Source organism: Botryllus schlosseri, chromosome 10, assembly GCF_051294905.1.
Source record: "Botryllus schlosseri isolate E-star chromosome 10, Bs_hap1, whole genome shotgun sequence".
Lineage (NCBI taxonomy): Eukaryota > Metazoa > Chordata > Ascidiacea > Stolidobranchia > Styelidae > Botryllus > Botryllus schlosseri.
In genome coordinates, this window is record NC_137245.1 from 15,257,131 (window position 1) to 15,275,750 (window position 18,620).

The 18,620-nt window shown below is 42.6% G+C and overlaps 1 protein-coding gene and 1 long non-coding RNA gene across 2 annotated transcripts; both read right to left on the reverse strand.

The window, feature by feature from the left end:
• Positions 1 to 295: 295 nt before the first annotated feature.
• Positions 296 to 3,750, reverse strand: LOC145448340 (uncharacterized). Its single transcript, XM_080326721.1, has 2 exons — positions 3,532 to 3,750; positions 296 to 2,778 (listed from the first exon to the last, which is right to left on the reverse strand). The coding sequence occupies exons 1-2, from the start codon at positions 3,748 to 3,750 to the stop codon at positions 514 to 516; spliced, it is 2,484 nt and encodes an 827-aa protein (XP_080182847.1). The 3' UTR covers positions 296 to 513.
• Positions 3,751 to 10,780: 7,030 nt separating this feature from the next.
• On the reverse strand, positions 10,781 to 12,507 carry LOC145448351 (uncharacterized). The gene is made up of 2 exons (XR_013917879.1): positions 11,464 to 12,507; positions 10,781 to 10,979 (listed from the first exon to the last, which is right to left on the reverse strand). It is a non-coding gene; the product is annotated as an uncharacterized LOC145448351 (long non-coding RNA).
• Between the last annotated feature and the right edge of the window lie 6,113 nt (positions 12,508 to 18,620).

Sequence of the window (18,620 nt, forward strand, 5' to 3'; positions counted from 1 at the left end):
TGTCTAGTATCATATTGTGTTACTGGCATGTGTTTTGACTCACTTACACTTCAGATTAGTGTTGTAGACGGTTACGGCAGTACTTCTGGACAGCCCGCACCGCTGACGCCCTTTGACAGCCTCTAATAAACGGCATCCCAAAACAGAACTCCACTATCTTCCTCACAAAAAAACATTCCCAAAATCTATTTGAAACCGCCTCAAACACTCCTTTCTCGATCAATCCACCCGACGCGACGCCGGTTTCCCCAGCAATCCTACGCCGCCCATCAAAACAGTCCTAAACAGACATGTGTTCGATTCGACACGAAATTATTTCGCATAGAAATATGGAACTAATACGCGAGATGACACTATACAGCAACCAAAGGATACTAATATAACGAAAAACTCTTTTCGGAGAAAACATGCAACGTACACAGACAAAAAAATGCAACGCGAACAAATCGCAAATTCGGCTACAATTTCGATACAGTGGAGCAGCCCCTTTTTCGTAAGCTAGCGACTGCGAATTCACGCCAGGCCGGTGACGCTTTTGGGCGGCGCCGGGGCTATTTTGACTTGCTGACGCACCGCGCTGTTTGTGAATATGCCCTGCGCGATCGTGACAGTCTGCGGCAGTATGCTGACTTCTTGTTTATAAGCCTGCGACTGTGCTGGTAACATATTGCTCGTCACCGATTGCGCAGTTTCTTGAGAACACTGTCGGTTCAACTTGTTGACTTCTTTCTGCCAATTCGGGATTCTGCGCCCTTCCGAGTGTCTCTTCATGTGCTTGGTTAAGTGATCGCTTCGCATAAATCGCCTCTTGCACACCGGGCATTCGAATCTCTTCTCTCCCGTGTGAGTGCGCCTGTGGCGCGACAATTCGTCGGACCGCGCGAACCTCTTCTCGCAACCTTCCCAAGTGCATTTAAACGGTTTCTCCCCTGTGTGAGTGCGCAGATGAGCTTTCAAATGGCTGCTTTTGAAGTAGGTCTTGCCGCAGTTCGGGTAGGGACATTCGTGGCTGCGTTTGCGCGAGTCGCTTTCGGATTTCACGGGCGCGCGGGGTTCCGCGCCTTGCGCGAACGCCAATCCTGAAGACTGCGTGAAAACGATGGTGGACGCTAGCGCGTTTGACGTCGGTAGTAACGGAGCTATCGGCACGTTTCCTTGCGTCGAGTGCGGGTTAGGCGATGACTTAGCCGGCGCTATTGTGGTTTGACTGACAATTTGAGTGGTGTTAGCAGCATGCGGATTTACGACCAACAACATAGCGCTGCCAGCTTGTTGCAAAGCTTGCACGTTCCCCATTATCATAATCGGCATGGCTTGGATATTAGTGCCGGGCACTGGATGAAATTGATCAGGCATCGATTTTACCCCGTCCGGTCCAACTGTTTCCACGGTATTTTCAAGCCCGACTTTCACAGGCAAGATAGTCGACGTCGGTATTTCCTGCTCTTTCGATATCGTGGGCACGTTGATGGAACGGAAGCTAGTCGGCCTCACGTTGGGTTTAATTTCGCGCAGCGGCGCCTTGCTCATCGGCTTGGGCGCCAGAAACTCGGGCGAGTGCTTGGGTGCTTCCAAATTTTGTGCTAGAACGATTCTAGGCTGTGTCTGCGATGTCGACGGCGATTTTTCTCTCTCCGTTTTCATTTCGAGCTTCGAGGCTTGTACGAAAGGCTCGACTTTCAAGGCCTGCGCCGGTGTGGCTTGTATTATAGTAGGCGGCGATTTCACGTCTTCCTTACGCGCAATGTCGGCTTCTTCCTGTATGGAAGACAAGTGCTGGTGCTCGGACGCGCCTTCGTCTTGAGCGTGGTGCAAGGGAGATGAGATAGGGGTGAGGTACATCGGCGTGCGCAAATGGGCAGGGTTGTGATTCGAATGATTTTCGGTCGGCGACGGGCAATTGCTCGACGGACAAGACGATAAAAACATGCTCGGAGACAGATGGGGCGTGTCTAAATTGTTCGGCGGCACCGGTCTCGAAAACGCCGATTCCGAAGGCGATTGCGATTTTTCAGAGTTACAACTGCTGACAGGCGGCTTCGGTATCAGTCGTAATTCAGGCGCGGGAGGAACCACCTGATGTCTTTCGTCAAGCATTAAACGAATCCTTTTAGCAGTGTGGTGAATCAAGTACCCGTCGCTACCGTGTCGCCTACGGCCTGTGACATCGCTACGCTGATGGCTCATCTGATGATTGCTGTGGCGCAGTAATTTGTTGCTGACGCGTTGCAGAAAATGCTGTTGCGACGCAGTCACGACGGTAGCGGCTCCTTGGCTTGATACGGCCATTGTGGGTTCCGAATTAGTAAGTTGTGCTGGGATAAACTGCGAATCCATCGCGGTGCTGTTAGGCGGTGGTGTGTACGGCGGTGTCAACGCGGCCGTTGGGCTGTCTGTAGGCTTCGGGCTTTCGCACGGTGTCGGCGGTGCCGAATAAGAATCTATTTTTCGGCTAAATCCGCTATAATTATCTATGTAATGTTTTCGAAAACGCAGTCTCGGGTGCAACAATGGTTTTCTTTGCGGCGGGCTGGATAGTTTTGTAGAAGTCGCGGTCGTAATAGATGTTGTTGACGAGGTAGAAGCGTCGCTGCCGGATACGTCGCAATTGCGGATAGATAGCAGCACGTTTGCGGCGTCCCATTCGCTGGAGCCTTTACACGCGGAGCTGTGGTGGCGTACGCGTTCTTTACTAGTGTCTTTGGCAACGGCGGAAAACGACACCATTTTCGCAGAATGCGCGGAATTCAAAGACGGCGAATTGGAGCACGCCAAAACCTGCAACGAGAATAACATACTTAGCGAAAACGTAAAAGATAGACGTTCTAAAATTAGGAACGCGGTGAATTCAATTACTCCGCCGAAGGCTATGAACTACCGCGGAAACTGAAACATTCGACTTTCCCAGCCTAAGATTTTGAGGCGTCACGGTAACGCTCAGCATCGCGGCACGCGCCGGGTGCGTGATCGCGTCTGTAGTCTGTGGGCGTTGCCAGACGCGTAAAGTGACGTCACCAATACACGGAGAATTACAACATCGCGAGGAAATGTCCGAAATCGCGACAAAGAATCGGGAGACGGACGCAGGACTCTAATTTCGAGTAGAAATGGATAACTGTATTAAATCGAAACGGCGTAACATGACCCTTCGCCTACAAACCGCTTACTACGATTCCGACGATAGCGAAAGTAAACAAAGACAGCTGTTCTCTCAATCGCGCAATAGGATCGTATGCAAGCACCGTAGTCAACTAGTTGCACATATCAAAACACTACTTTGTAACCACTACCTCATCAAACAACTACATTGCGCGTATTGAGATAAAAGCGTTAAGCTAACACGTAGTCCCAGCGCGCTAATCAACGAAATTGAATTCGTCGCTCGGTCAATAGCGCAACTGTAGCTGGTATGTCTGAACTTCCTAACTGCGAGGATATTTAGTGTATACATTCCTAAAATAGGAATATCTGACAACCTTTCGCAATTCTGACTTTAAAATTGTGATGAAATCATTATTACGCGGTACTTACTTCGTATCCTTCAGACGTAGGCGACCTCGACGGTGAACACGGCAAAGATCGCATTTCTAACTCGGTTTTGACTAAAACCATGTGTTTTCTCAATATGCAAGAGCACTGTCCGGGAGCTCCTCCTTCTAGGACGGTTGGATCATGAATAATAACAAGTTCGTGTATAAGAGAAATCGAGTCGTAGATCTGGACAAAAACGATCATACGGGTTCGCATCATACAGTGGGCTCGGACGCCTCTTTGTAGGCGGGTATCGCGTCTCGACCAATCAGCGCGCGCTATTACACCATGCGCAGTCTAGATTCACGCAGCCAGCGCGTGATCGCGGTGTGGATACCGACGTGAACGATTCAGTTAGCTCTCGTGGTGTCGAGGACACCGACAAAAGACCCGTGTGTGGCTGGCTTACATAACTTGAGAAAGCCCGTCTCCACGCCCACACCGAAAGCCATTTAGATTGCGACAGGGCCACACCATCTATTTTAACCTTTGACAATTGGATCGTGCTAATTCTACAAGTTACCACTGGAATATTTGTTTTGTTCCTCTATCACGCCAGTTCTAATTTCCTAACTACCATCAAACTTGAATGACAAACGATACGAACAGTTGTTACGTCACACAAGGACGACATTCCCGTAAGTCTACCGCTTCCGATTCAATTCCTTTTGGACTTTGATCGCCGGTTACGTCATACATACGTAATCCATTGTGCCGCTGAATGATTACATGAATGCGGTCTCACAAACCCATTTATGGCTGTCGGTTCGTGAATGTAGGAGGGCAAATCCTGGCGGAGTATACCTCCCAAGTCCCAAGCGGTCATCCGACAACAATGCGGTGCATGTTGGCGGCGGTTTCCGAGCAAACCCACGGAAATAATAACATTGCAATACCTTCAGATAAATCCATGGACATTTGAATTGCCATGAAACAATATTCTTTCGGTAACACGAAGAACTGGTGGTTGAATTTTACGATCGCGCTCAATTGCGTTGGACAAGAAACACTGTTCAAACTAAACCACATCCACGAACCGCAAAGCGACTTTTTAATCACACGATGATCTGTATTGCAGAATAAGATATTGCTGCTGTAGGTTACAACATGACCTAATCTTTTGCTACATGGTTGTATGGACAAGCGATACATATTTCGTAAAAGAATTGGCGTAAACGCATTCGCGTGATCAAGAAGCCCTATCTGTTGCAATACACGCCAACTTTGAGGAAGCGAGAATATGACAATAATCCTTCTGACGTATTCCATCGGAGCGTGGAACATGAAAATTAAAATCGAGAAGTAGCGACTGGCCAACGTCCACAAATATGGAACGCGTAATTTTCATTGAGATGGATAGGTCCAGCTGGAACGACTTCGAAATATTTGCGACTGTAGTTTCGCCACAATCATGTGCCGAGACATTCTGATCGATTACTGCGATGGCTTTTGGACACGTAACGTTGCAGCTGCCGTGCGCATGCATTGCATATCAGTTGCAAGGCATTTGTGACGCTATCGATTTTGCAAAAAGATACAGCAATACTTAACTTCATGAGTTGTATCTGTTATTCGAATAGTTTCGTAGTACGGACCTTTTCGCTGGAGCGATACTGTCAGAGTGACCTCGGAATTTTGATAGGCTCAATTAAAAAACGCTGCCGACGTGCGCAAGTCGGCTAGACGTATTTTGAACCGCACAATACGACTCCAGACGCTGTAAGCGGTAGGAAATTAGCAAGAATAGGATAATACTCCACTTCCGTTTTTGGCAAACGCCTCGGGCTCGTCTTTCAAAACAACATGTATGCATGGAAATACCGCGCCTTTGCTGCGCCTAGGCACCTGTGTTGCAGTATTCCACTTATATAAGTATAATGTAACTTATACATTATATGATAAGCAATACCGCAAAAACGGAATCTCTCTGAATACCACATTTATGGTACGCCATTTATTACGTTCGAAGAATTATATTATCTTATATCATCTCGTATACCTCCTAATCAACATTGCGATGGCTCGACCGTCGACACGTATTCGCAATAATTATGTGCTCACATTCGTCGGATGATCTGTTGAAATACTGACTTTCCTGTGTACACTTCACGCGTTTCGTAGATGGACGGACATGGGCATATACTTGAATTTGGACTTGGTAAAATTCATTTAGGGTTTTGATTGGACATCGACTGTTCAGTGTTCACTTTCAGTGATCTTGAGTTTTCATGTGGCATTTGAGGATTGTTTACTACGAGCTTGGCCTCATGATATCAACTGAATTCCGAGTTGGATTTCGATTTGTCGCAAAATGGAATACCATTTCATATTTGCTGAGCTCATTACTAGTCTAAGAATGTTTCCGTTGGTTACCTAGTACTGTAAAGTATAGCAAACTCATAGGTAAATCGTTTGCCAGAAGCTACAAAAGGCCCATGGCCGCGACGCCACCCGATTGGCTCATTCCACTGGGGTGTGTTATTTTGCAGAAATTTTGATTGAAGTGATAGAACCAGGGTGTTCAGCTGCTGTAGTAACTTCTGATTGGCTCACTGGTATGTTGAGAATTACGCTCACATTGTTAGGAAGTATATGTTCGGTTCATTTTTTAATACGGTCCTCAAATTAACGAAAATATATATAATTGTCGTCGGTCATCTATCGTAGCACGGTGGACTATGTTGTTATGATTATCCGCACACGGTGTGCGAATGAGCTTTCTGCGTATGCTGATGCTCCCTGTCATGTCACACACTCTACACGTAGATTTCACTTGTTACTTACGATTGTCGCGCGTACGCCCGTGAATGAGTCAGGAGTTGCTAAGCGACGACTTCGAATCGAGATAATCCAACTTTATAGGAACCCTGTTGAACCCTATACCCCGCAACAATATTGCGTACAATATCATGTGAAAAATCTTCAAAGAAAACAGTCCCTGATGGGACACAGCAATCCTCTGACAACGCACGAAATCAATATGTTTGTATCTGTTTGATGCATAGATGGATTTTCTGTACCGTACAGTATATTCGAGTGGCTTTATAGAGTGTATCAATACCAATTTCCTAACTCAGTAAACACTGAGTAAGAGAGAGAGAGAGAGAGAGGACCCTGTGATCTATCCACAGTATCCAGTGGTCCACACAATCATTTGAACACGAGACCTGTGGTTTGCGATACATTAGATGCAACCTTTGAGGTATGGTGGAAAAACATGGAGAACGATAGACACTTCTGACACTTATCTTAAGAATCAAGTACAACCGACGGGTCAGTGTTCCGGAATATTTGTCTTGCAAATAATGAAAGCGATAAAGCACTAAGCACACATTTTGTGAGCCCATCGCGATTCATCGTTTTCGAATTTCGTTATACTTTATGTCGTAATGCGGCAATAGGCTAGGGCTACTTCAATTTAACAGGGATATCCCTGGAATAAAAGTTGAGCTCTGAGCGGGGGGTTGAAGTTGGGTTAATCCGAGATTGCACACTGCACAGCACGTGCACATTTACACCTGATTTGGATTTAGTTTTGGTGACGGAATTTTGAATGGTTTTGAGTCGCCACGGCATGGTATATGAGGCCCATTTTGGTCTGTCGATGATATTATTGCTTGTGAAGTAATGTTACGTCTCCTACGTTCTTCTTCTGTACGCTACTGCGTACTGTACCCCACATAACGAATAACATCAAACATCATTATTAGCGCTCTTGTCAGCGACGCAAAATTAGCTTTTGCCATGACCTAGGAGCTATATGAGTAAACATTGTGAGATTTTATTTGCTGCGTACTACTATATGAAGATAAGCAATTGAATTTGCTGAACCACGACAAAGCACAACGACCTAATACCTTCTCAAGCTCACGTCTTTTGTATATATCATCGTTCGGCCCAATACACACGCGGCACCTCGTATGCTTTTGATTGGGATTAAGAGTGTAAAAACAAGTGAGTCATATGCACGACGCTTTTGCAAAACAATTCACCCATCTGTCGTAAATTTGCGCAAATAGCATACCTTTCTGGGCGTAGCTCAAGATGACATATACCCTCTCTTTTTGACCAATAGCCTGCTGGCAGAGTCGTCACGTGTAATCGCAACGCCTTCCCCTCATATATGCGGTGTCTGTTGCGACTATCTACATCAGGAATGTGCATTGTGTATTGACCATATTCTCTAGAAGTTACAGGCTGTATTATTGCTCTGTAGTGAGCAATATCCTGCCCAGCCCGTTCAAAATCCTCAGCGTTTCAATATAGGTGATCAAAGACGAGTACATTAGCTGAATTCAACATGTATGTAGGCCACATAGTTCTGACGAACACACACACATATATATATGATTACGACGTATAAGGACTATAGACAAGCTATTGCTTTGTTTTCGAGTATGCAGTGTAGATAGCCTACCAAACAGATCTAGTTTTTTACCGGAACAATCCTGGTTTTCTTTGTCAGTATCCATCCCTTGGTAGGGCCCGCATTTCTATTGAATACACACCATAATTGTTCAGAGGCATTTTCACCAATGAATAGGGCGATTTTTGTTGACACGTCAAAAAAAGTCAAAATTTTGTCAAAATTGTAGCGCATGGTCAAAAATGTCACAATTGTTTCCAAAGTCAAATTTTTTTTGCAACCGACATTTTGTTTGTATCGCAGATTTTGCACTGTCGGTGAAATTATCATTTGACATTTTACAGCTTTGAGCCTACTTGATAGGCCTGCCGTTTTGGACGGCCCACTGTCTGCTCACTGTGAATCCAAACTATACCAGGTCAACTACTTCGAAAGTACAGACAGTTCCAACCAGAAATGAAGATAAGAAGTACAATTCTAACATTATGTGGGAAAACACCTAATTTGCATACGTTAGCTCAAAATTAACTTTTTTAAAGTCGAAAAATGTCAAAATTTTGATTTTTTAGATCAATATCTTCCATTTATTAGATCACAAAAATCGCCCTACTGATGAAGCATAACATTAGAACGCTGTTGGATTTTGGTTACTTTCGAAGTCGGCCGTGAGGTGCATTTTAACCTGCCGACTACCACAACAGATCGAAATCCATAGACGGTGAGCCGTGTCAAGTTAAACTGAAAGATTAAACGACATTCATTAGTCCTAATACGATAAACAAGGTAATTGCTTTGTCCAACTCGTATCATCGTCCAATCACATTGCCAGGAATTACGGGCGTAGATATACAGTCCATTGTTCCATACGGACGCGCAATGGTATGCGATTTTTGGATCGACTTATGTAATCGTGAAGTTTGGAGGCGTGACAAAGATTATGATCTGCGTGCTGCAAACACCCACCGTTTTGCGAAGACCTTACATATCAAAATAGCTCTGTATTACTTTATTGCCATGGAAATTGAATGCGAGGTATGTGCGTTGGCCTGCACAAATTTATCACGAGTCATCATAATTTTGACTCTTGGTTGTAATACTAATCTGACCAAATATCAATCAGTCTTTTGTCATAATAATTCATGTGAAATTCTAACTTGATTTAAAAGACACTCCACGCTGTAAACAGCACTCATGAAAGTGCGCAAGTGAGCGTGATATACGCAGAGCATGCGAAACAGAAATTTCGAAATGTATCAGTTAAGCCTTGAGACGCGTTTTGCAAACAGGCCAATATGAATCATGTCTCAATAGTAATATTTATTTCATGGTTGCCATAATGTTTCATTCCGGCGTATGCAAATCCAAATTGAATTCTAAAATGTGCAATTTGCCTTGTTATACGATAAATCGGGTCGTTCTTCTACACTACGGTAATTCAATAAAGAGGGTGTCATCATTTTATACTGGCTAACAACAATCGAATAATATTGTTACGGATCAAAGTGAATGATTACGGTGTACCGAGGAGAGTACTCCTCATAATCCGTCTGACAGAACAATCATACGGACTTTCGTCTTCTTTATGCGCAGGCTAAGTGGTATCATAATATCATTTGAAATATTTCCGAGTCCACAACTTGACTACGCGCTGCGCGTCTTTGCGTACGTGACCATGTAGGCGCGGTCATAACGAAAATTTGGGAGGAGGGATAAAAATTTGAGGGTGGCTAACGAAAGAAAACATGTAACAACGCCTAAATCAAAAATTAGCGATCTAGGCGTTATTGGCCCCCTTGGCCACGCCTACCTACGTGACTCAAGTTGCCACAGCACGCAATATCGCTTGCTAGATGCTTGAATGAGAAAAAGAAACACATATCTTATCCAAATTAAAGAAAAAATATCATTTAAATGGTGAAAGACCAACGTCAATAGTTTTTGTACTGATAAGTAAAAAATACAAAGGATAGCGTATAGGTTCTGATTGAACAGTATCAGAGGTGTCAAACTCAAATGACGTCGCGGATTTAAACCTTCAGATAGCTCGTGGGCAGCACCAATCAAATGATTACAAAATACTACCTCAAAATCAATGTCCTTGTGCACAAGCTGTTTCATTTCAATACTTAGCCTACACAATAGTATATTACCGATCATAGGGGTTTAATTCCAGCAACATCTTTAATCGCAAACAATAAAATTGGCAATGGTGCGATTATTGGGCGGCTAAATACAATTATAAACCGATAGAACAGTGGCTCTAACGATGATATAAGTTGGCGTATTTCTATGCTGTCTTTGTTTTAGTCGTATAATGGCGTTGACCCAGCGTATGCGTTGTAAGGAATACAAAGGTTTTAGCTGTAAACGCTAACGTTGGAATTAACTTCATTACTATTATATCGCGATTCGGATGAATCAGAAGTGAAGCAGTAGTGCGACCATAGATATTTCAGTTTATATTTCTGTGTAATTATTATATTCTCTATGTAACCTGCATCTACACACAAAAAAAAATTTACCTCGATTTACCGCGAAATGTCTGGAAGCAGGGTGGCCAGCCACTTGGCAGTAATATAACATTACCGTCACTCAATGTAAATTCAACTTACAACCGTCCGGTAATCTAACTTTACATGCCAGACTGTAATGTTACAGTCACTTCTGGTTTATTCAATCTACATTCTCTTCTGTGTACATTTACCACCGAGACTGTAATTTTAACGCCTTACCTACCTACCTACCTACAACCCTACATGCTGTCCTTGTAAATCAGATTACATGCCAGCTTGTAAATTCACGTCTCAGCCTACATCCATACCTATCCCAAAGCAACGCGATGCCAAAATACCGCAAAAGTTTCTTCACGCCCTCGAGACGACATTAGGACAACTGTATATTCATTCATGATTCACGATGAAAAAGTATTGCTGCTGGAGGTATAATTCTTGTTTAGGAGGCATGCAAATATAGCACGAGTGGTCCCACGAAAAGATGAATTAATTCCAACGCCGGATAAACTTCCAATTGTTTCTTTTTCTCGTCTTCATTCCTTCTGTGTGACTGGTATCTTGCAGTTCCACTAAAAATAATTCATGCGTAAGTCGCTATACTAAGCCAAGTTGCTAACCTAGACATGACTTATAAAGACTAAGACAAATAGGCTAACAAAAATATAACAAGTTTTGAAGTACCGGTACTGGTACATTGTGAGTTGACGACTCCTCATTTAACATGATATAGCAGAGATTCATGACTTAAATGATCAATGTATTGAAAGAAAAGGTGCCTCATTTAATGCGGCATGTGAGCCAAACATATCGAGCAGTGGATGAAAACATATCTAAGCTATGACCCGATAAATGTCAATAACAAGCTAACAGTTTCAACTACTCCGCGGCAGAGTATGTGGTGTCGCAGGTCATTATACAAGTCGACTAATATCCCAAAATAGAACTGAGAATGGGGCGACTGAAATATTTAAATCATGAAACCAAAGTCATCCGGGTGGTGTGCACAGTCGTAGATATTCACGGTAACTAATACTATACAGTAGGCTACTGTACCTTTTACGATGCGCATCCCATTCATCAGTCCTGACAATCTTCAACGAAAGTCTCTACTTTCTTCAATCACAAGTCACAAGCTTCGCACCGTCAGCATTTGCATGCCCAAAGCTCAATATTAATGGCCGACCAGTCGGCTACTCGGCTCGACACGCAGACGACTTTGAAATAAGTGATATTCATCCGCTCACATATGCCACCAATAATATTTACTGTCCACGTTATAATGTTCAATCCAGGTTGGTTTTTTAAACAGAAACATCTATCAACACCTATAGTCCCTTTCTTTTGCATCTAATTTCGTATATATTGATATTTATTGCTCCACGTGTGGTTCCCTACTTACTTACCTAACCGGACGCTATTTGTGATGTCACAGTTGACTGTTGGTTGTTTACTACGAATCTCAGAATAACCTGCAACGCGCAACCTAAGGTAACCTATTATAGGTCGCCGTGTCCGCCATTAAGAAATGGTCAACTGAGCCTGCTGCTGCTGTGCTGATATTTCTAGTTTCAGGAATAAGATTATATATCCTAAACTGATTTTTGTAACTCATTAGCCCTATCTGTTACAACAAATCTAACCGCCGAGACCGACCGTGTAGCCGTAGCCTTATAATATAATGTATATGGTGTAACTACATTGTCAGCTGCTTCTTGCACCCAACTATGCACTATACCGAAATTGGTACTAGGGTCAATCAGTTCCGTGTGACCCAATCCTGTCTCGCGAACGAGGTTGAATCAGGTCAAATCGCAACGAGAATGATATCACAGTGACATGCACTTCCACGTATCCACTGGTTGCTGGGGCTTGGAAGCTAATCAATTTTGCCAATAGCTTGGTAAAATGCCGTAACGAGTAACTGTCAGTAACCTTGCGAAGAAATTCTGGTAACTTGACTTAGCAGCTAAATTAATGTAATATTACATATCAAAATGTAAAATGACAAACTACACGCTGCTATTAGCTGCGACCGGTAATTCGTTGTAAAATTTACAGAAATTTCTTTGTAAATCTACCAGATTTTTTTGTGTGTAGAGGTTTTACATTGGCGTTTTCGCTTCTGTGAATAACTCGTTTTTAATCAATTTGTCAAAAACTCTCATCTCAGTATGCAGTTCATTACGTCCTCGTTATTGGTGTCAATGTCAGCGACTTGCTCCTAATGGTGACTAGAAACCGCAACTCTCTACAGTCTGGTGGTGATAAAGTGACCTATGATCATGAACATACTAGACATTTGCTGTCTTGAGGGAATATTTAATGGAAGTATTTCCAAGTCAAATTCTCTACGTTTGCTAGAAATGTGCTGAATAATATACGCATTTTTCAATCTACTCGAAATTGCTTCGCGGGCCAGATGAAATTATCTGGCGGGCCGTATGTTTGACACCCCTGGTATAGTCTGTTACATTCTGACGACGTTCAATGTCAGAATACAATGTACCCAGCGCGTAATTGCAAATACGTATTTCGGGAATGCCGCGTGTAGACCAATAAAACGATATAAGTGACCGCTTCTAATTACATACTTACATTAATTCCCCGTTGGCACTATGACACAAGTCTACCGTTGAATTCTTCAAAGTACCTGACCTGACATTATGGACTGTTAAAGGGATAAGCCCCATGACTGCGAAGATACAAGAATGCCTACGTAAATTTTAATGTATGGGAAGGTTGCGGTTTCTTCGGACCCAGCTCTGCTCAGTTTAGGTTATTAATAATTTTATTCGTAAACACCACAACATTGAGAAAAAATGAAAAAGTTTGGAAGGAGTAGAAACGCCTGGGGGTGGTTTTTCAATCAAATATCTACCGGAACATGTAAATACGAAGTATGTACCGGGTTAAAGTAAGCGAACATAACCGAAAAAGGACATGCATAAAGAGGATTAAGATATAGAGGATCAGACTCTTCTCGGCGTGCTAATAGTAAAGAACTTAAGTAGTCGCCGCGACCGTATAATGTCAAAACACCTCACATATACTGAGATTGCTTTGGTATCTTTAGGGACGTGTCAACGTCACAATGTAGAGTTAGATGACAGCATGTTCGGAAGGTACTGCTGCTACATATTTGAACAGGTTACTTTCCCCTTCTACATCCAAGTATGGATATGATACTTTACATGGCTCAAACGTCTTTGTAAACAAATGCATGGCGAATGGCGAGGCATCGATTTGTCACACATGCGCGACACGTTGCCGTCTCTCGTAAATATTTCATTTAGGCCTGGTAATGCTAGTAACCGTTGTTCTCAGTGGTGTGGAAAAATTTCGTAAATTGTTTTTGATTCATTGATGTTGTCGAGCGACACGCCCTCCTGGGATGTGATCTGCGTCGACCAACCACCGGCGCAGCACGATGTGGCACGCGGCCGACGCGTGGTTGCCGAATGGATTTAGCTGACGCTTCGGAAACACCAAAACAATAAAGTGTGACTCATAATTCTCAACTACGCTGTCGGCCATGGCCGGCTGCTATCGGTCGAATGAACCAGACTAGACATTTACAAGTACTTTTTTTGCGTGGCTGACCTCGTGACGACACGGTAGTTTTTGGCGTTTTGGCGATCACGTCTCACACAACTAAATTGGATATTGAAGTTCTATACCTCTATGAAGTTCTACAACTAAATAATAATCCTATTAATTGTAATAATCGTCAGATTATATTTTCATCTGCCCAAGACACGCACACACGATGTACAATGCCATATGCAAGACACATAATACGGTGTAATGAGCAGATAGGAGGATGCCGAAACGAACAGTTGCGGTCTCTGAATCTGGCACCCACTTCGGCCTAGCGCCCGATGTCGCAGTCTTCATCGATGTAAATCTTTATACGTCGCTATTTTCTTTCTTTATTTATCGGGTCATTTCGCCGGGTCTTTTTGTCGCCGTAGGATCAGCGACACGGGGCATGACGAGCCCAGAATAACCTCCGACGGCCTGACTTGAATCCGAGCCGCCTGCGTAGACAACTAATAATATTGATAGAAATTCATTGCTACCACCTGCAATATGTTTACTTTACTGTTTTTTGAAAACATATCAATATCCAAAGATTGATAGCAGTTTTATTAGCAAAATCATACAGATAGCCTAAGGTGTACCGCAGTGAGAATACGAAATCTCTTGCCAAATGATTTTGTTTATATAATCGTGTAATCGTAATAACTTGCTCACCCGGGCCTGTATCCACCATGCATCATGACCCAATGTTTGTGAATATAACGATTCTTTACTCAGGAGTTGAAAGACTGATTCCTAGCGCGTTCTGCTCATGGACTTGAGTAAAGCCTCACAAACACAGAATTTCGGATGTTATTTCGCAAGGTAACTGATTATGACATCCGTTTATGCCATTATGGAGATGAAGACAGTAGGGATGGTGTGAACGTCTGAAAGGTTCAGGTTCGTGTGAACGCGAACCTTTTAAAAAGGTTCTGTGTGAACGCGAACGTGAACCTCATGACGTCACGTGACCAACCCTAAATTTCAGTGAAGTTATAGCCTATATTAATGTGCAGTGTACACGATACCTAGCGACGACTCGGGCCACATATTGCCACAATGCTGAAGTACATACCGACTTTTTAAATGTCGCCAAATGTATCAACTGGGGCAATCAAATGATATAATAATCCCATAAAATCAATATCTTTCGGCGCTTTGCCAACAATTTGGACGAGAACTTGCAAGGGAATACAAGCTTACGCTTCAACGGTCTAGGCCAGACTGCGTTGATATTGAGCAGAGTGTAAACGGGTTTTTATACTTGCTACCGATATAACCCCATTAACAAGTTATACAGCAGTAGCCAACACCCCAATCGCACGGATTTTGTTTTTATGATACAATAAACATATGAAATCGAGATTGACCCCGTACGGTTGCTAGATTTTTTACATTAGACCAGGGCCGGCCAACCCGCGTCCCGCGGGCCACATTTGGCCCGCGAGAAGGTTTTGAGTTGCCCTCGAGGTAATTTCAGTAATTAGTAATATTATCAAAAATGGATTGATCAGATTGTGAACTTGCAAGGCCAACCAAAAATTTGCTTAGTCTGGCCACAACACTTGAGATGTGATGACTAAAATATCAGTTCCGACGCATTGACAGATTCATGAGCGAGTCAGATTTTGTTAGATCTTCGTACTAGGGATGGTGTGAACCTCTGAAAGGTTCAGGTTCGTGTGAACGCGAACCTTTTTGAAAGGTTCTGTGTGAACACGAAAATGAACCTCATGACGTCACGTGACGTCCTATTGCTAATTCCAACCCTATCTTTCAATGAAGTGATAGCCTATATTAGCGTACACGATACCTAGCGACGACTCGGACCACATCATGCCACAATGCAGAAGTACATGTTGGCGTTTTAAACGTCACTAAATGTTTCAACTGAGGCAATCAAAGGATATAATACTCCTATAAAATCAATATCTTCCGTCGCTTTGCCAACAATTTCGACGAGGACTTACCAGGGAATATAAGCTTACGCCTTAACGGTTTAGGCCAGACCGGACAATGTATTCGGCGTCTGAGTAGCCTATCGCTACATTGATATTGAGCTGAGTGTAAAACTGGTTTCTATTCTTGCTACCGATATTACCCCATTAACAAGTTTTACAGCAGTAGACAACACCTCAATCACAAGGATTTGGTTCTCGTGATGCAGTAAAGATATGAAGTCAAGATTGCCCCGTACCCCTGCTAGCTTTTTTGCATCAGAAAACGATATCAATCTCATTGATTGGTTGAATATAAGCATCATTCGCTGACTACGTATTTCGCTCGTGATGTTGTGTGATCGCAGGTCAAACTCATAGCAGAGAGACACTAAATATTCACAAACGGAAAGCTGAATATTTCGAGTAAACATTTGTTACAAAGCAAGTAAAACATTTTAGATTGTCAAGGTGCATGCTCGTTTATAGTGTTAATTTTTAATGCTGCCAGCGCCATGCATAGAGTGGCCCGCAGTTGAAATGCAATTAATATGAACCAAAGATGTTATAATGAAGTGAAAATTGTAATATATGAAAAAGGTTCACAATGCAGAACCTACTACGGTTCGTTTGTGAACGCGAACCACTAAATTTCTGAGGTTCACACACAGAACGCGAACGCGAACGCGAACCTCACGTTCACACCATCCCTAGAAGACAGCTTTGCTTCGTTCTCTCTATGAACCGAAAGGCGTCATTAAAATGGGGGCAACTTTCACAAAATATTCGCGGCATGCGGGGTTGAACCGAATACCAACGACGAAAATGACGAATACCAAAATGCTAAAAGACAAAAGCAAATATCGAGAAAAGGCGATCGAAATGGATGAGATGCGAGACTCTAAGCCAGTGGTTCTCAATCGGGGGTTCGTGAAACCTCCAAATTTGGAAAGTGGTTAATAACCTGAATTGTATTTTTCTAATTACAGAAACCACTAGGCAGTTTCGCTTCATCACTGCAAAAACTTTCAGGACCCACATAAACAGAGAATGTCCGCCTGAGATGAAATATTCTACTGTGGAAACTCATTTTAATTGCCAAATTGCCAATAACCTAGTAATACAAACATAATGCTGTTTAAAGATGTTTTGTTTGAGTTTTGGAAAGATCTGTTTTAATTTTTATACCATGTAGGCTATGTTGCGATCACACCCGAAGGTGTCGTCAGCAGCGTTACGCGTTAATATACCTTCGCCGCCACCTATATTTGTGGAAAGGGATTTTGGGCAATCGTTCATATCAAATCGACGGCAAGGGTTTCCAAGACACGACCGCGTATACCAAGAAACGCAGTTACAAAATTCGCTCTGAAATACTAAAAGTCTTCCGAATTTTACATGAATAGTACGATGTCATTTTCAAGAGAAGTCATTTTGTTGTGGTCTATCACTAGCCTACATGACGATTGCACGACAACTGAGGCAAATTTGAAGTAAAACGCTGGCGAGGGGGGGGTGTCCAGAGGGTGTCCGCGAAGATGAAAAGGTTGAGAACCTCTGCTCTAAGCTAAGACTTGAGTATTTTCCTGCAAGTAAAGAATTCAGTTATGTATAAAGAGCTAGTCAAATATGGAAGTACTGCAACTTTTTCGGAGCAATAAAGTTGGCTTTGCCTGCTTGCACTGCTGTTTTTGAGTACTTCCACTTCTGCTGAATAATTTTTAGGCAAAGCTTTACTTACTTTTTATTTTGTAAAGTGCAAAGTAGATTTGGGCTGTTTTTATCACTTTTTTGAGTGAGATAGTAATGGCAACTAGGCCAAAGAGCACCTGTTTAACGTAAACTGAACATCAGTGTCAAAATTCAACATATATTCGTATAGTGGGATTTGTCATTTCGCGTAGACTGCTGAATATATGCGAACACTCGACCAAATTTACACCTTGAAACTATTACTCTCTTGAGTATTGTTCCAACTTTCATTGGAATTAGTTTTAGCATGTCTTGAAAATCGCTACTTCTGTTGTACTTGAGTATCAAAACCAACAAGCTCCAGTATTCATTGTCATAGCATAAATAATTCGAATAGTTGATCATCAACAAAATACAGTGTGTGTGTGTGTGTGTGTGTGTGAAATTCGATCAAACGAGTTAATCAGAACAATGTGAAGTTAGATTCCCGATTCTGAACAAGCCGCTAGTCAACACGGTATGCTTTTGCTTGTTGCTGTAAGAATGGCTGTGTATAGTCTTGTTACATTATTCAATCTTTCAATCAGCGGTATCTGTCGAATAATAATTTGTATGATAATGAATTACATATTATAGCATACAGGCCACATAAAATTAACGTAATCCCCTAATTCTGCTTTTCTTTTTGGTAAATTACTCAATGAAATGCGGTACACATCAATGCCGCTCAGGTATACAGCTACTTCAAAAATGTAAGACAAAAAGTCGATTCAGTCAAGGAAGGTAAGTGGAGCTAGTTATAATATTGAATTGTGAGAGTAGTTTTTGATTATGTACATCGATCTATGACGCCCATCTAACACCGAATGGGTGGCTACTGATGTCCATAACCACGTACTATACATTGTACTATTGTACGTACAATCGTACATATGTGTTGCATTTTCGGAAATGATACTCGATTCAGAAGATATTGAAATCATGTTGAATTGCTTAGCG